The sequence below is a fragment of the Pithys albifrons genome, chromosome 7 (assembly GCF_047495875.1).
Source record: "Pithys albifrons albifrons isolate INPA30051 chromosome 7, PitAlb_v1, whole genome shotgun sequence".
In the NCBI taxonomy this organism is placed as follows: domain Eukaryota; kingdom Metazoa; phylum Chordata; class Aves; order Passeriformes; family Thamnophilidae; genus Pithys; species Pithys albifrons.
The window spans coordinates 19,308,275-19,325,791 of NC_092464.1; the positions used below are offsets into that span (position 1 = coordinate 19,308,275).

The following is a 17,517-nucleotide window of genomic DNA, read 5'->3' on the forward strand; positions in this document are numbered from 1 at the left end:
AGCAGGGAACCTTAAGAAATGTGTTCAACTTCTGACAATCTGTTGATTTCTTCAAAGGGTAATTTTGTTTGTGTGCTAAAATGCTTGTTTGTAGTGTAAGGGATCCATGTGAAAAAATGTAGAAGATTGAACTTTTAACTTGTACCTGGAGGTCCTGTAACTAGACATATGGGTACTCTGTTCAATGAAGTGTTAGGAATTTAAAAATTCCCACATGAATACTTGAATACTGGCATGCATAAGAGGCCAGACTGTGGGCTACCTAATTATAGACTTGCAGTTTGGTATTTTTGAGAACTAGTTCTAGCACAAAACAGAGAGATGCCCAACCTTGAAAGTATAGTGGAACTATTGCTTTGGAAGGATAGTTGTCAAGAAATAGGGTGATGCTTGAGATGTTTGTAGCCACATGAGGGAGACAGTGTGACAGGCTCATTTGCCTTAACTGGTGGCAAAACCTGCCAACCTGAAGCACTGTTGGAGAAATCAGGGAATGCACTTGCTGTCATTACAACAACATTACAACATTACATTGCTGCTGTTAACTGAGGTGCCTTATACAGGTTTTATTTTTCCCTCCCTAGATGTAACTGAGTTCAAGATTCCTAAAGCCATCCAACATGTTTCCTGAGCTTTTTCTTTAAAACAAACAAAACCTTAGTGTGGTCATGGCTTTCTTTAGTCTTTGGACTTCTGCTGTGATACATAAAACAGTGTCTTAGTCTGCAGAAAGCATTGGCTCTTAGCTCTGTGTTTGGTTGCTGAGCTTTTATGGAAGTGTTACTGAAGGTGGCCAAGAGAGTCAAGTGGCTGTAAATGATCGTCTCTTGGGTGATTTCACCATGGGAGGTGTTTCTTTATTACTTTGGAAATAATTGTTCTTTATAGCTTATTTAGAGTCATACACTGCTAGGAAGTTCTTTGTGACGAGAGGCTTTTCTCAAAAACCAACCACTTTGTTCAGGGCTGGTCCTGGAGGATCTGGAATGTTGCCTGAAGACGCCCAGCTTAGGTACCAGTCCTTAGGTACCATTAATTATCAGAAGGCTTGGAACGTGCAACATTCCTCTGTCCTGTGTTTGCCGGTGTTGTGAAGAACCGGTTAGCAGGCAGAGTTACTGCTTTAGAAATCCATATGTGCCAGTTTTAATGAAATAATTTACAGTAACATTCCATATTTAATTATCGATACCATTGTACTCTCTTCAACCTTTTAGAGGCTTAATTACAATAAGCTGATGTGTTGATAAAGATCACTTTAATGGTTTAGCTAAAACCATGGGCAGGAAACTATTTCCTCTGTTTTATTTGCTGTAGGAGTGTTTAAATAACTGTGTTTTGTTTGAAGACAAGGCCATGTTGTGTATGAAGTGGCTGATGGGGTTGGTAGATGAGGGGAAACAAAACAATCTCTACATTATTTCTGGTAACTAAGATGAACAGTTTGGTTTTGTGAATTTATACATTTTTGTTTCAACTTCTCAAGGTGAAGTAACATAAATATTTAAGCTGCTTGATTATTTCAGAGTTGTCTTGGGATCTCTTGCTTTGCTTAAGCATTAAACATATAAACTATCTTTTGTCCTGATCCTTTACACAAATAATCTGCTGCTCCCAAATAAAACCAGAGTTTAAATTCTTCAGATACAACTGAAAACGCTGTAACTTTTTTTGCTTGTTTGTTGTTTGAAGTGATTGGAAGAGCACTGCAGAGCTTGTGTGTGGCAGAGAAGGAATAAACTGTGGTTTATCCCAAATACACAGTCTGGAGGTACTCATTTCTTGAGACTATCATGGTCTCAATCCCTAACTTGTAAAAGATATTTCTACATGGCATTTTCATGTTTATTTCATATAATTCACTTAAGTCACATCTCAAGAATTTAATGTTTCTTTAAGCTTAGAATAGATGTTTAGTCACTGTCTCTTCCTTCCCCTTAACCAAAAAAACCCCAAAACCTATAAAACAATGGCAATATGAAACAAGTCATTGTCAGTAATCAGGCTGGCAGCAAGCTGTTAGTTTAGCAGAGGAATTCTGCTTTGGTGCACACATGCTTTAGGAGTAGCTGTGGAAACTGGAAAAATTAAAAAGTGCATATGTGGTCTTTTCAGGAGAAATCTTCCACTGAGTAATAAAAGGTCCTTTCTTTGACTGACAGGAGATTATGGACACTTCGGTCTTGTATTAGGGAATAATACCAACTTCCTTAAAATAAAATTTTAATTTTCCAAATTCTGGATTTTCCCCTGCTTTTCTCCTTCCCCTCATTGTCTTTCTCTGTTATTCACTCTGGGCCCAAACTTGTATACAGCACTGTAATAGTCTCATGTTATAAAACTGAAAATTTTAAAATAAAAATAATGATTTGTTATAAAAAGCTTGACAGACTAATTACAGTATTGCATTAATTATTGTCTTGTTTCAGCTCTGTTCCACAGCTAATTCAGATCTGGATTTCAGTGGTTTTTTAATCCCCATTGACACTGTAATTTTGAGAGAGAGACCATACTTAGGAACAATATATATAAAATCAAGAAATAAAAATTGTCAGATAAACAGCTGATTTCTAAAATGTTGCCTTGAACATGGTAGTAATAGAATGTTTAAATGTGACGGTTTGTGGATCTCCCAGTCAGGGTAACACCCATATAATATAGAATACAACTCTTGATATCTTTGTTTCTGGATATCTTTGGAGCATATAATAAACAGCAGTCACAAATTCAGAAATTTGCATTTGTGCAGCTAAATTGGTGCATCATTTTATGGTTTGAGTTTTATTTTTTCTCCTCAAATGTGTGCAGTTCTTACACTGGTTAAGGTACAGATTGATGTCAGTACTGCAGCAAAGCTCCAACTCTGCAATTTGAAGCTACTTTAGAAAAATGCAGTTCTTTAGACATGGTGAAGCTGAGGTTGAATGGAAGTCCTATTAGGAGTGAATTGCATGTAAATATTAATAAGGGAAGAGTTCTTAGCAAGTCCTGAGTTTGGGAAATTGAGCATGATAATTTGCTGAAATTATGTCTGTCTTGAAGATATGCAGATGCAATAATTTCCAGTTTTCATTTGAACTTTTAAATGGTGCAGAAGGTGCCCGGGTTGGGTATTAAGGCAAGGAAGTGTTTGGAAGTATTGGCAAGTGTCATTGTAATGGATGTCTGGTAATGAAGGGAGTTAAGAGGAAAGATGAGTTGGACTGAATGCCTGTTAGGTCATTTAGGCTGGGGTGGTTGCAGGTTTGGTTGTGAGATGTCTCAAATTACGTTTTCTTGGTTCCTGCACTTGGTTTGCTGCCTTCAGATCTTAGCAAAGTTCTGGGATCAGTTTCTGACAATTTGCCTTGTTTTCATGTTTTCCAGGATGCTTCCTCTGCAGACATTCGGAAAGCGTACCGAAAGCTCTCGCTCATTTTACACCCAGATAAGAATAAAGATGAAAATGCAGAGACACAGTTTAGGCAAGTAAGTGCAACGTGTGGCAGTAAAAGATTTATGGAAAATAGAATCAGAATTTTTATAATGATGTCATTTTAGTAAGAACAATAGTGCACCTTTGAAATTGATAAGTTAAACATTGCATTACACTTTCCTTGATGTAGCTAGACTAAAAATAAACCCACTTTTTTGGCATTACCTTGTTGAATAACTTATATTTAGCATTTACTTGTTTATTAAATATAATTTGAACTTAATCCTTACACTCTTAGGAGGAAAATGTTTTGCACTTTCAAAAGCAGCGTGGAAAATTTCTGATCAGTCCTAGGTAGGCATAATTGCATGAAAATACTTTGGTTTAGATATTTAATCTTCATCTTTTCATGCTTTATAGGGTGAAATAACTTGACTTAGTAATTAGCTCTACCTTTAAAATTAATGTACCTCTGATGATTAAATAAAGCTACTTAATTTCAGTAAGATCTTGAGGTTGAAATAAAGATACCTATTTTTAAGGTGCAATTGAAACAAGACTCAGTTTGACGGATGTGAGAAGGGGAAAAAAGTCTTGTGTAGGAGTTGCTTGTTTGTGTCTGTGACACTTTGTATGTGTCACTGTTTCTTTTGCATACTGGATGTGCTTCTTGCTCTTGTAGGCAAGATTGAAAACTGGAAAAGGTAATTCATTGGCGAGTGGAAATATACTACTAATCAAACTTTATAATCTCAATCATAATGTAAAATCTTTTTGTTTGTGTGTTTTCTTTTTCGTCTTTTTTTGTTGTAGTTGGTTGCCATCTATGAGGTTTTAAAGGATGAAGAAAGGAGGCAGAGGTGAGTTAAATTGCACAGGTTCTTAAATAATGCATTATAGCAGTGCTATATTCAAGTCCTATTTGATTTAATTATAACATTTCAGATGATTTTGGAAATTGTATTTTTTTTGTTTCATCCCTCTAAAGAGAATTTTGTTGTGAAGTTACACTTAAGGAAAGTTTTTTAAAGATGTTAGTTATGTGATTTCAGACCACGTAGTGAGTTATCCTCCAAATCCTCGCAAGTTTTTGTTGCTAATATTGTTTACATACACTTAAGGTTATTGCCCTTCTGGTACTTAATTCCATTATGGAATTTGGAGGAATTCTGTTGTTGCTGATTCTATAGTTGAATAAATATGGTGGATTAAACAGCATTTACCATCAGAGAATTTTCTGGAAATAATATGCTGAGTTTAGAAGTGACATGTTGAGCTGAGCTACATGGTCATACTGCTCTGAGAAAACTTTTATTGATCAGGTTGATTACACAGTCTAATGATGAACTCTGAGCTGAGCTCGCAAAGGGAGGGTGTCTGGGTCTGTGTCCTGTAAGGTGGTGTTGTAGCACGTCACTGATACAAATCCTTAGTGGGTGTGATAAGAGCTGCTCCCCCTGTAGTTTTGTTTCTGCTCTATGGTAACTTAAGAATTCCTTGCAACTGTACAGCAAAGGAAAGGGGAGAGAAATCGTTCTGTTTCAGATGTTGAGCTTGGCTTTGCATTGTGTGAGGTGATGGACTTAGTGGAAGAGGCTCAGAGTTTGTTGTCGTGCCCATGTCCTGGGGAGAATCTGTGCTACATCCTTTGTTTCTCAGGGCTTATGAAGTCAGTTTTATTCTCATTCCAGAGACACTGTAACAGGGATTTCTGTCAGATTTCTTTTTCTTTTGTTTTTTTTTCTTTTCCTGTTTTTTCTCCTCTCCTTCTTTTTTTTAACCTGTCCAGAAGACAGGGTGGGAATGAGATGGAAAGAGTCCCCCATTTCTTACAGATTAGTTGGTGAGGAATTCTGGCAGTTGAGCTGGGAATCCCTTCACAGGCAGGTACCTGAATGTTTTGGGACATGGGTTTACACCACCAAGAGAAGAGTGAGCTGCAGTTTCTGCTTCTGTACAGTGAAGTCAGCTGTACCTGCTTCTTCCTGTTTATCTCCAAAGTGATGAAATGCAGCGTCACTCCTGGTGTGTCTCCACAGAGACAGGAACCAGCAAGGGTGGGAATAAGGTCCTACACTGTATGAGAGAGTGCTGAACTCCTTTTGAAACAATAAAACCCTTTCTCCATGTCTTGGTGAGTGTCAGAGGTGGTAATTGTTTGTGTGGATACAGAAACAGTGTTCTAAAAAGGCAGATCTGTTGGCCAGCTGTATGAAATTATTTTCCTAAAACCATCAGTGAATTTTTACTTTATCTCATGGCAGATGCTTTTCTTAAAATGTTACAGTTCCTCGAGTTATAATTATAGTAGAGAGCTTTAAACTGTGGTTTTCATTTTTGAGAGTTTGGTAGTTGCTCGTGAAGTGCACTAATACTTCAGAATACAGTTACATGTTACTCTTTTGTCATACACACTGTGAGTGATACATAATCAAAACATTCAAATACTTAAGCAATGTTGCACAGATGTTTATTGTTAGATGTAGCTCTGTTTAACATTAAATTAAGCATCCATGCAGCAGAGCACAAATTTTTGTTTTGCATATGTACCGTGTATTTCACTAGAGTGTAAAATTCTACAGAAAAGTTTTTTAGGGTGTGTAGAAATAGGTGCATTTATTGTTCAATCAATTTATTAGCCTTTGATTAATTTATGAAAACTGGATAGTATTATGCACTTCTGTTAATTGTAATTAGGCAAAAATCTTAGATTTTAATCTCATTGTTTCTTACCATTTTAAGGAGTGTTTTTTACCTACCAGGCCTATCCTCTATAACGATGTGGGCTTGATTACAGGAAGCATTTGCAAAGGAATCAAGATATACTTGTTTAGAGTAAGAAAGGTGTTTATCTTTGTTCTCGTTATAATTAAATGTCTTTATTCATAGGTATAAATTGTTCTGACTGATGCTGCACTGGATTTCTTTAACTGCTTGAGGAAAAAAAGCCCCCTCACAATAAAAAGTGCCAGTGCAATCTTCCTGTAGAACAGAATAGATCTCATGAATTCAAGGTTAGAGGATATAAACCATATCAGATCTCTGAAATTATTTGAAATACAAAATGCAGTGGCTCTCTTAAAGGGAAAAGTGAGTTGTAGTGATACTGAAATAGATGATACTGTAATTAGTTTCTGCAGTTAATGGATTTTTTTCCTTGCAATGTAATTGATTCACAAAGCTCTAAAAACTATTTCATGAAACTTTACAGAAAAAAAGAAATCTTAATAATCTTGCAATTTGTTACTTGTTCATGCAAGACTAATAAGTCCTGAGTTTTAAAATAAATATTTAACACACATCTAAATGGGAATTTAGTTTTGTGGTTTTGTTTCTGTTTGGGTGCTTTGGGTTTTTTGCAGCTTGTTTTGGAGACAACTGGTAGGGATACACACGTCAGAAATGTGCTGTATTCTGTGTACTTGTGTTTTAGGAAAATATACTGCAGATATGTATTTTCAGCTTGTTTTTTTTCTTATATTGATTTACAATTAATACAGGTTGCCAAAAGAATGCTTTGCAATTAAATTTTCAATGTAGTTCTTGATGCACACAGATTAACTGTCTTTCATAGTTAATATAAGTTTCTATAAAGAAATCCTTTAATGAGAAACTTGCTTTTAATTAATCCACATCCTGAATTTGAAACTCAAGATTTAAAAATTATGGGAAGCTTCTGAGTTTGAGTAGGATCATTTTCCAGTTGAAAACCTAAAAATCATTGATATCTTTATTTTTCAAATACAGAGCTTAATGACCATTGAAAACAGTGATTTATCTTTTAACAGTATATATTCTAAAAAGTGGGTTATAATAGAAGCTATCTTCCCTTAAAATGGCCAGTCGTGTGAGCCATAATGCTCATTGATAGTAAAATCAATAGGGCATTGATTCCGAGGCTTAATCCTTGGAGACTGTTGTTCGGAGCAGCGGCCGCGGCCCAGTAAATACCCAGTGCTGGTTAAAGCGCTTAATGCAAGAGACTCTGCTGTCTTCGTTTATTTTTTTTTTCTCAACAGATAATTTATAATGAAATGTGGTTGCTGAACATCAGTTTGAAATCTCAGTTTATGTATTACTGTGTTATTACCATCAGCATGTACGGACCTTATTTAAGCATTAGCCGCTTTTCAGTACATCACTTAACAACCATTAGTGGACAAGAAGGGCAACTGCTTAGTAAATTTATAGTAGTATTAAAAAAACCCCAACTTGCTTCTACACATATTTTTCTGAAGCTTTCAAAGAACATCTTACGTGAAACCTTGTTATCAACTTGATTTATTTGAAAAATGGTTTTGTTTCTAAAATATTCTATTATCGCTAAAATATTTTGTAAATGCATTATTATTTTTTAAGTGCTAAAACTTCTACTTATTTCTTAAACAAAAGTAAAGTAGAAGTTTTAGTTTTGCAATAACATCCTAAGCAATTTTTCTGCGCAGAGTTTTTGTTCAGGCATCGGTAGCTGATTCATTCTGACTTACTGGGAAAGGAAGAAAGTTGCTGGTTAAAATTTTACAATAGTGGATATTTATCTTAGTATTTTATAGTTGTCATGGAAGATAGAATTTTGTAATATGAATTTTACTTCTCATAACTTTCAGAACACAGAAGAATCCCAGGTGTTAAATCTTTTGCATAGAAATAACGATGACAACTTGAACAAATGTTTTATCAGAAGTCAGCTTTTCTAGATATGCACTAAATTAAAGTGTATTTTTAATTGAAAACCTCTGCCTCTTTTTCTGCTTAAAAAATGAGTTTGCTTGTGGATTTTTTTTTTAGTACATCTCCGAGGTATCAATTTTTATAACTATCAAAGTAGCTAGTGCAGTTGTTGCATTTAAATTGATTTACATGTCAAGACTGGCAGTTTAGCAGCTGCGCTATTATTCCTGGATTGGTCAATTTACTTGAGAAAAACCTACTACTGAGTTCTACTGACCTGCATGACAATATAGGCCCTATTTCTATTCCTGTAATTAGGCCTGCGACTAACTCAGAATATTTTTAATTAAAATATTTTGGTCAATGTGTTGCACCAAATTAGGCCTTTCAGTGCAGATTTAATTCTGGAAACGGTGTGATTAGAATATGTAACGAGTTATGTTCAATTTAAGATTAACAGGTTGTGTATCTTGAACATACAGGTCTTTGGGTTTACTGTAGAGATTTTTGTTTGAAATTTTACTCCAAAAAGTTAATAAAAAATTTGGTTTGCATGTCTGTGGTTTGTTTATTTTTAAATTTATGATATACTGTAAATAAAAGGCCTCAGACATACGATGATAGTTGAAGACATTTGTGTGAAGGAAAACAGATGATTTATCAGAATACATTTTCTGTAGTTAGTAAAATTGAACAGTTTCAAAATAGAGTTATTTTAGAGACAGCTTTTCAAATAGAAAATAAAAAAGTAGTGAACTTTGTTTTCAAACATCCATACCAAGCCTCTAACTTAAACTCTTAACTTACACAGAATGGATGTTAAGTCTGTTGGGTTTTTACCTAATGGGTATCGTGCTACTAAAGGACAAAAAAAAAGCAAAAATACCTCTCCTCTCCCCCAGCACTTGTGGTTTTAATTTGTAAAAGGAAAAAAAGGGTTTCCAGTGTTTGAGATGTTTGTTCTTTGCTACATATTTAGTAGTTAGTGAGTTGTTACTTCTATCATGGAGACCTGGCCACTGATCACCGGGCAGGTACAACACACGTACATGTCTGGAAGCCTCTTGTTTCAGAAGGGAATGAACCTGGATGGGTTTGAGGACCGTGAGGGCTGGGGGGGATGTTGCAGGATCAGTTGAATTACTTCTACCCTCAAAAGACTCGGTACATTTCCCCAGTGTTTGGTTCTGGCTGCTGTTTGTTTCCAGATGCAAGCCTGGCTGCTGACAAGACAAGGCATTGCTCTCTAAAAAAAGTGTAAAAAATTACAAAATGATCTTTTGTGTGTGAACTACTCAAGCGCTCTGTGGATTATCTTTTGTTTGATGATTGGATGGCTTGGCTTGTTTCATTTTAGCTCTGCATGAAAGCATGTTATGTTTGCTACTGTAGGTATGATGATATTCTGATCAATGGACTACCAGATTGGCGACAGCCTGTGTTCTACTACAGGCGGGTGAGAAAAATGAGCAATGCTGAGCTGGCATTACTCTTGTTCATTATACTCACAGTGGGTCATTATGCTGTGGTTTGGTCGATCTACCTGGAAAAACAGCTGGTAAGTATTGGTAATAAATCAAACTTGCTTCAATTATTAGTATTGAATTTCCTGCAGAAGTTTGCATATTACAGAGATCTCTAGCACTTTCCCTGGTCTGAATTTGCATTTTTCATATTTTAAAAGGATTATATTTAAAATGGTGATAATCACAGAATGAGATATTCAACCTCTCAGAAATAGTAATAATCTGAAAACTACTTAATTTTTCTAGAATTGTTAATAAATTGCAAGACATAGTCCTTTGGTTTTTAACTGACAGGGAGAAGAGAAATAAAATGTCTTTTATCATTTGTTGATACAGAATAATATGCTGCTTTAGTCATGCCTGAGCTTCTCCTAAATGGTGTTTAAAAATATTCAGGTTTTATTAATTTAAAAGTCATACTTGCTTTGCCTTTCTTCTTAGCTAAATGTTTTTTTGTTTTGAGTTTTCGTTAATGGAGTTGGTAAGCAGCATAAACCACATTATTTTTTGATAATTTTGTTGTCATATGAAAGTCTATTGCACTTAGTAGACTAGGAGAAAAAACTTAGCATAACTTGAAAAATATTCATACATTAGCATCTATTTACTTTTTTTATATTCCACTGCATTATTGAAGTTGATGCATGAGAAAGGAGGCAAGTTGAATGCTTTCTCCTCTTAGAAAACTTTGATTGCTATGGAGATACACATGAGTGACAGAACTGGACTTCATGTGTGTTTAAAGACTGGATACCATGGCAACAGTTATTGTTAAGATAGATCATTTTACTTAATCATGTAGGACCCCAGATACATTTGCATAAATGCTACTCTACTGTTTACCCTTCACAGAAGAGTCCCAGTAACATTTGTGGTTTACATGCTAATGATAACCTGTAACCGTAGTTCTTTCTACATCAAGGATGAACTGCTTAGCAGAAAAAAGAGGGAGAAGAAGAAAAAAACAGGCATCAGGAGTACAGATGAAGCCAAACTCGCTGCTCTAGACAAAAATGAGAGGTGGGAAGGAGCTCTCGTTTTCTGCATTTTAAAACATTTTATCGGTGACTGATTTAGTTCTATAATTTTCTCTTTGCATCTTTGAAATATTTGATGAGAATAGTAACTGTATTTGTAGTAACAGCCATTGCTGATATAAAGTGTGCAAGTGTAGATGTGTTTTCATGCTTTGATTTGTAAATAAATGTGGTGTTTATCCAGCAGATCAACAATAATTGAAAGAGTAAAGCTGAATTAATGGTATCTGGCTTGTCAAAGGGTGTTATATCCACAAGTTGATTTTAGAAGATTTTACTTTTTCCATCTGTATTTTTGCCTTTGATTACAGTTAATGAATTTCAATGTATTTGAGCTTTAGTTTGTTTATAGCAAGCAAGGAGTTTTTTGGGGTTTTAATGCTTGTCTAATTAAATGCTTTTTATCTGATTAACTTAAAAACAAGCATGGTGGCAAAGACTTCTTCTAACACATTGTTTGTCAAGTAGCACATGGGGAAATAGTGACTTTCAGGACACTCCAAAAGATACCACCGTTTCTTCTATTGATTCATAGAAAGAAATAAAGGGTTTAAATAGTTCACACAGCAGGGGCATGAACTGGATCAATGAGGGATGGAGATCAGAGCCTATTTTGCCTGTCGTCTTTCCTGATGACATCAGTGAGTAATGCTCCAGTGAACTGCAAATGACATTAATTTTTATGTATTGTTTTGTTTATGCTACAGTCTTCATATCTGGTTGTCAGCACTTGTGAACACTTGGTTGAGGCTTGAGGGTTCTTTTTGGTCTGTTCTTTTTTATTAAACTGATTATGTGGGTTATGAATTTATTTTCCTAAAGAAATGCCCTGATGCAGTGATTAGAAGTTAACTGTTATATATTTTGAATTTAATATTCACAATGTATTTTGAATATTATATAGTTAGACATTTTTATGTAAGTTGGCAAATAGTTATCTTCGTAAAGTATAATGGGAAATTTCTGGCTTTGGGATTATTTGGCAATAGTGGAAAACCTCCAATTTTACTTGTCTGCAGAATACTGGACAAACCACAATGGCATGACTTACTCCCATGCAAGCTGGGAATATGGTTCTGTCTCACAGTGAAAGCTTTACCTCAGCTATTCCAGGTAATAGTAATGATTTTAAATTGTATTAGTTTATTTTTCTTGATGGTGTTATTATGTATAATCAGATGTGTAACACTTGTTCTTAATCAATTTTTTGGCTCAAGCACATACCATATATGTATGTGTGTTTGTATATATATATAAATTACTCTTTGAAGACGAATTTAATACCATAAATTCATGGGAATATGAATATATTCTAAATGGATATTAATCTTAAGCTGCTAGGGAAGCAGTTTCTGTTAGACAAAACTACAAGAATAAATGATTGGAGAGGAGTGATATATATCCATCTCATTAGGAATAGCAATGTCTTTTAAGTGATGTTAATAGAAGTACTTCTATCTCAAATCAGCAATGCTATACTTTTACAGAAAATTTTAATATGTCATTTAAATTTGGAGTAACAGTGAAATCGCTTTTTCTGATTGAGTTTCCTTTCTTTAATTCACTGAATAATGATACAAATTGATACCTGGAATTACTAGGATAAAGTAACAAAGGTATGGTTGTTATTAATGAACATCAATGTGTCAGACTTGCTTACAATTGTGGTTTTTAATCTAATAATGTAAACTGTAAAATCTAGCTGGTAGTCAGCCAATGTCAGATCAGTTATAACTGATAGCAGAATAACTTTTTTAATATCAACTGCTCTTTCTTTTAATTTTCCTTGAATACACAGTTTTGGTTTTAATACCCTTGTCACTTCTAGTATGGATCAGGGAATGCAAGGTGAATTTTACTTTCATTTACAGAAATATTGAGTGTTAATTTAGAAGTTATAAGTAGTGTAATTGGCATCATTGTTCAGTTTTTGTCTGTGCTCAAGACAGAAAAAGCCTATAGTTCAGAATTCCTACTCTGTTAGCAAAAACCTTGTAAAAGTTATAAATGCATTAAAGTCTGGTCTTTCAGTCCATTTTTACAGCCTTTAACTTTGCCTACAAAGAGATGGAAAAGTTAATATTTCTCCCTCTTTTAAAAATTTCATCAGAACTGTGTGGCTATTTTATTAAAGAAGCCTTTCTTTTTGCATATTTTAAGGCAAATTGATTATGCTTAATCAATTGTTGTGTCCCAATTAAGCTTTGATGTTCAACCCTCACTGAGGTGAGTCAGATAGAATATAATTAAGGTCAGCAAACTCTGTTGCTGTGTGTTTGAAACTTTGTCGTTCTAGTACTTTTTCTTTTGCCTTGATTGCAAAATATTTAAAAAATAGAGACTGTAGTAAGATTCATTAATAATTTGAAATTAGGACTTTATATGGGCATCTTAAAATTTTTATGATACTAAGATAGAGTGTTAAATCAGTATAACAGATTTCAGATTTGCTGTTCAAAAAGCAGCTCCTATGTCTGTCAGAATAGTTTAATGTGTTCAATGTGACCTGCTAATTATGTGAGTTAATATGCAATGGACCATAAGGAATCTTCAGTATCAAGAATATTCAAGACTTCAGGTGACTGAAATAAATTACTGTAGCTTATTAGTTAACAAGACTTAAATAGGTATTGCCTCTTCTGAAGAGTGTAAGAGCGGCAATGACCCCATGTTGGAGCTGTTTCTGAAATGACAGCTGAAAAGATGCCTGATGGGCTGTAGCTCCCCAGACTGAGAGACGTCTCTGGGCTCTTTTTGAGTTGTATTTAGCGTTTTGGCAAGTTCTGCCTTAATTGCAATTACCAACATAGAGCAAAAATTTACCTATACTTTTAATACTATACCCTGGTACAGCAATCCTGATTTGAATATAAGTGCTTTTCTCTTGAATAGTACACTAACATAGGCTTGAGATTGCAGAGTATTTTGTGCTTTTAGTGTGAGCAGAATCACTACAATAGTTTTTCTAGCAGATGAAGGATCCTGCAGATACTGAGTAGTGTTGTATGTCCAGGTTACACAGGCAAATTATCTAACAAGGTGTTGCAGTGGTTGACATCAGGATGGACACGTCAAATTTTAGTTGTTTATTGCCTTAATCTAAATGATTTTTTCAGTCATTTAAGAGCCAGCAAATTGTTTTCAAAACTGACTGTCATTCACCTGCACCTAATGCAATTGTAGATGAACTTCTAAAAATGCATCCATATTTAAATGAACCCTGTTTGGGACAGAATAGGGTAAGAGTTAGCATTGCTTTTAATTGAACGTTTTGTCTGCCATTGAGTTTTTCAAAGCCGTGGCAGTGAAACAGCTGAACTGTTTCCTCAAATTAAGGAAATGAAACCACCTGCTTGTGTACCTAAGTTCTTCCTCAGAGGAAACTTTATCAAAAAAAACCCCAAACCAAACACAAAACCAGACCAAGAAGAACAAGAACAACAAATAAAACACCAACAAAACAAAAAATACAAGGAGAGGTCTATTTAAACTTTTTCTCAGTTCTCATATTGAATTCCTTTTACTTTGCATCCATCTCTCCCCCCATTAGTTAATGTGAATATTCTACTCACAACAGCTCTGTCTTGAGGATTCAGGTTGCTGGGCTTCTGCCCATGCCTGGCTCTCATTTATCCAATTGAGTGTCTTTCTCCTACTTCCCTGCCTCCTTCAAAATGTCAGATTTCAGAAGGAGGCACTTAAAATAATTAAGGTGGGCCTTCACTGAAGAAAAATGCTTTGTTTGCATGGCCTTGTGATGGCCTGTGCCATTTTATTGTAGCCTGCGTTTTATGTCAAGAAACTGGAAGAATAATGGGTCAGAGGAGGATGAGAGAAACTAAAAAAATGAGTGGGTTTTTTAAACTATTGACAGTTGTATTTTGAGGGAGACTACATAGGTTTTTATATCCACACATTTAGTTTAGTTAAATTTAGGGGTGAAAACATCTTTAAGCTTGTTTGAAGAAGCAAAGGGAGAAGAATGCATAAAATTTATCATAAACCAAATACCTGTGCTGTGAAAGAAGCATTAGATGGAGTGTAAATTGCATTGATTATTACGAAGTTTAATTCTTATAATTTAGGTTAGTAAAAAGACAGAAAAAGAATGAAAGTTGTTTGTAAGGCCATTTGTGGTTAACTCATGAGAATGACCTAGGAAGGCATTGTAGTTAAAAAAATACGTAAATGACAAAAATAGGGGGAAACCCCCACAGAAACACAGTTAAAATGATTAATGGAACTGACATTTCTCCTTAGAAAGAAATAAACTAGCTACATGTAGCGTGCAAGAATTTCAGTTCAAATGGCGTGTGCAATACGGACCAGACAGTTGTGTTAAGGGTACTTTTCTTTTGTGGGAGAACTGTCCAAGTGAATTGCAGTTTATTTCAAAATCAACTGACTAGAGCTTTTTTTTTTTTGATGTGCAGACATGCAACTTAAGAAAAGTGGTCTTTTTAACCAATGTTGTTAATTATTCTTCACAAAACATTTCCTTCAGAAAGCAGAAGATAGGAGTGTTTCTTAGTATTGCTATCAACTCCACATTTGCGTGGTGAAGTTTAGCACTGAATGTCTTTATTTTTACACCAACTAAATTATGAGCCCTTGTCCTGAGGGTAATGAAGCAGAAAGCATTTTTATTTGTTTCAGACAGAAATGGTTTCTTGTTAAGAAAATACAGTGTCCTCCTTCTGTCCCTGATGCTGTTGGTGAGTGCAGGTGCCCTTGCAGCGAGCTGTGGGGAGAACTCCTGGTGGCTCGCAGTGATGAGGAGGCAGTTCCAGCTCAGTGTGTAGTTGCACTGTGTATAACCCAGTGAGATTATCAACAAAGCTTTCAATTACAATTGAAACTTGTGTTTATAAAGACCTTTGTGTAGCACAAAGTGAATTAAAACAAAAAGGCCAGTAATTTATTTTCATGTAGACTACCAGATGGTAATTACTGTAGCTGATTTAGTAGCCTGGAATAGATTCAAACTAGTGACCCAGAGGTGTTTAATTTCTTGGCATTTTTTCCTCAGGTTCTTTTTTAATCCGTGATCACAATTCAACACCTGTTTAGTGATGGTTCAGCTTTGGCCTTAAACGGATTGGCATTGTGTCATTAAACTCAAGAGCGTTTGCCAGCAGGGCATCTCCTTTGGCAAGTTAGCTTTTAAGCAAGATTTGATTAGATCAGCAGATGTATTTGTGAGTTGGTTTGTCTTCATATATAACGTTACATAAAATTGTGTGAGATTAAAACAAAATTTATTGCACTCAATAATGTATACCTTAAAAAGATTTTTTTTCAGAAAAGGGATTTATTCAATTCAGTAAGGTTAAATGTCTCTTCATTCCCCAGCTTTACAAGGTTTTGACGTGTTTCAATTTACTGTACAGCACCAGTGTTGATATAATTTGTGGGGAGCGAGCAATTGCAGTATGTGTGGCACGAGTGATTGCCCATTTGCTCTGTTTCTTGCTATTTCACAGCTGTTGGGAGAACCAAAGTTAGGATGAAGCTCTTGACCCTGAGGTCAATTAGAAGCTTAGAAGCAGGTCAGAGGAGAGGGGACGGTAAAACATATTCTGGGTGTATGCAAGTGGAAAAAAAATTTGTGACTAACAGGGTATTGTTTGAGGCTCTGGAGACAAAATGTGCTACATAGTAAAAGTTTTAAATAAATGCAAGACAGTAAACAAATTTGCTTTTAATTACCTGCTGTGCTGTGGCAGCTTCTTTAAATCACTTCTGTATGTCCTCCCACACGTGGCAGAGGAGCGTAGTGTCGAGAGTGGCTCGTGTGTGCGAGGCGATACTGGCACTCCATTAATGGAACTGTCTGTTGTGGTGTGAGGCTTCTTGGGGTGTGAAAGGGGTCCCAGGGAGGCCTGGCAGCACTGGCCTCTGTTCCCCCTTGTGGCTGCTTTGTCCCACCTCGGGGCACATGGGAGCCCTAGCAGACACTGCAGGGGCACAGCCGGTCACCTGCTGCACCCGGGGCGTGGGAGCCACGCTGCAACTGCACCCGGGCTCTGCACAGCTGCACAGCCTCGCCACACCTGGTAATATTTCAAGGTTGAGCCATGATTTTCTGATTGTAAAGAGAAAATAATGTAGTTCTTATTTATTTGCTAGGTTGCCTTTGGGCAAAGATGTAAAAATGCCAAAGAGAAATATAAATCATAGTGTTCAACTCTTTTTTTATAACATTATTTCTCACCATAACATATTGAAATCACTAGAAACCCATAGAAGGAGTATTTTTGTTGTGCTATAATGGCTGGCGTTTTTATTGCATAGAAATAGCAAATTGAAGGTCAGCTGTTGGAGTAAATTTAATTGAACTCCCTTTTATCTCTTTTTAATATAAATTGTACAATAACACTGCACTCAAAAAAACCCCCAAATTGGTTCATGGTCTCCATATTTATCTTTAAGACTATAGATTGTTTTAATAATAGTTAGTACAAAGAAAATTATTTCAGTATCCTTATTTTAAGTGTGGTTGTGAGAAAGTTTTCAGTTAACTGTAAATTCTGAGGTGACACATTTTGTTTTTATCAGTCCCTTACCCAGAGAACTAAAATGTAAAGCTGATTCTATCACAAAATCTGAAATAAAGATTCACATATGACAAATACAGCAAGTTGTTTCCAATGTTTGCTTTCTTTCTCCTAATTGCCAGTGTTTCTAAGGTAGACCAGAAAACCAGCAAGATTAAGTGGAGGAAGAAAACCCAAAAAACCAAAACCCGCAAACCAAACAAACCAACAAAACCTCATCACCCTCCCCAAAAGTCAAGGAGAGGCCAAAATGACTGAGTCGTATCCAGAACTGAAGTTTTTAGTTCTAGAATTAGTACAGTTTGAATAAA

At 35.5% G+C, this 17,517-nt stretch overlaps 1 protein-coding gene across 1 annotated transcript in view; it reads left to right on the forward strand.

Moving 5' to 3' along the window:
• Window positions 1–17,517, forward strand: part of DNAJC1 (DnaJ heat shock protein family (Hsp40) member C1) — a 106,818-nt gene that overhangs the window by 35,048 nt on the left and 54,253 nt on the right. Inside the window, exons 2-6 of the mRNA XM_071560175.1 lie at window positions 3,367–3,468; window positions 4,229–4,275; window positions 9,479–9,644; window positions 10,535–10,632; window positions 11,669–11,762. Coding sequence (XP_071416276.1) covers window positions 3,367–3,468; window positions 4,229–4,275; window positions 9,479–9,644; window positions 10,535–10,632; window positions 11,669–11,762 — 507 coding nt within the window. The remainder of the gene's footprint in view (window positions 1–3,366; window positions 3,469–4,228; window positions 4,276–9,478; window positions 9,645–10,534; window positions 10,633–11,668; window positions 11,763–17,517) is intronic.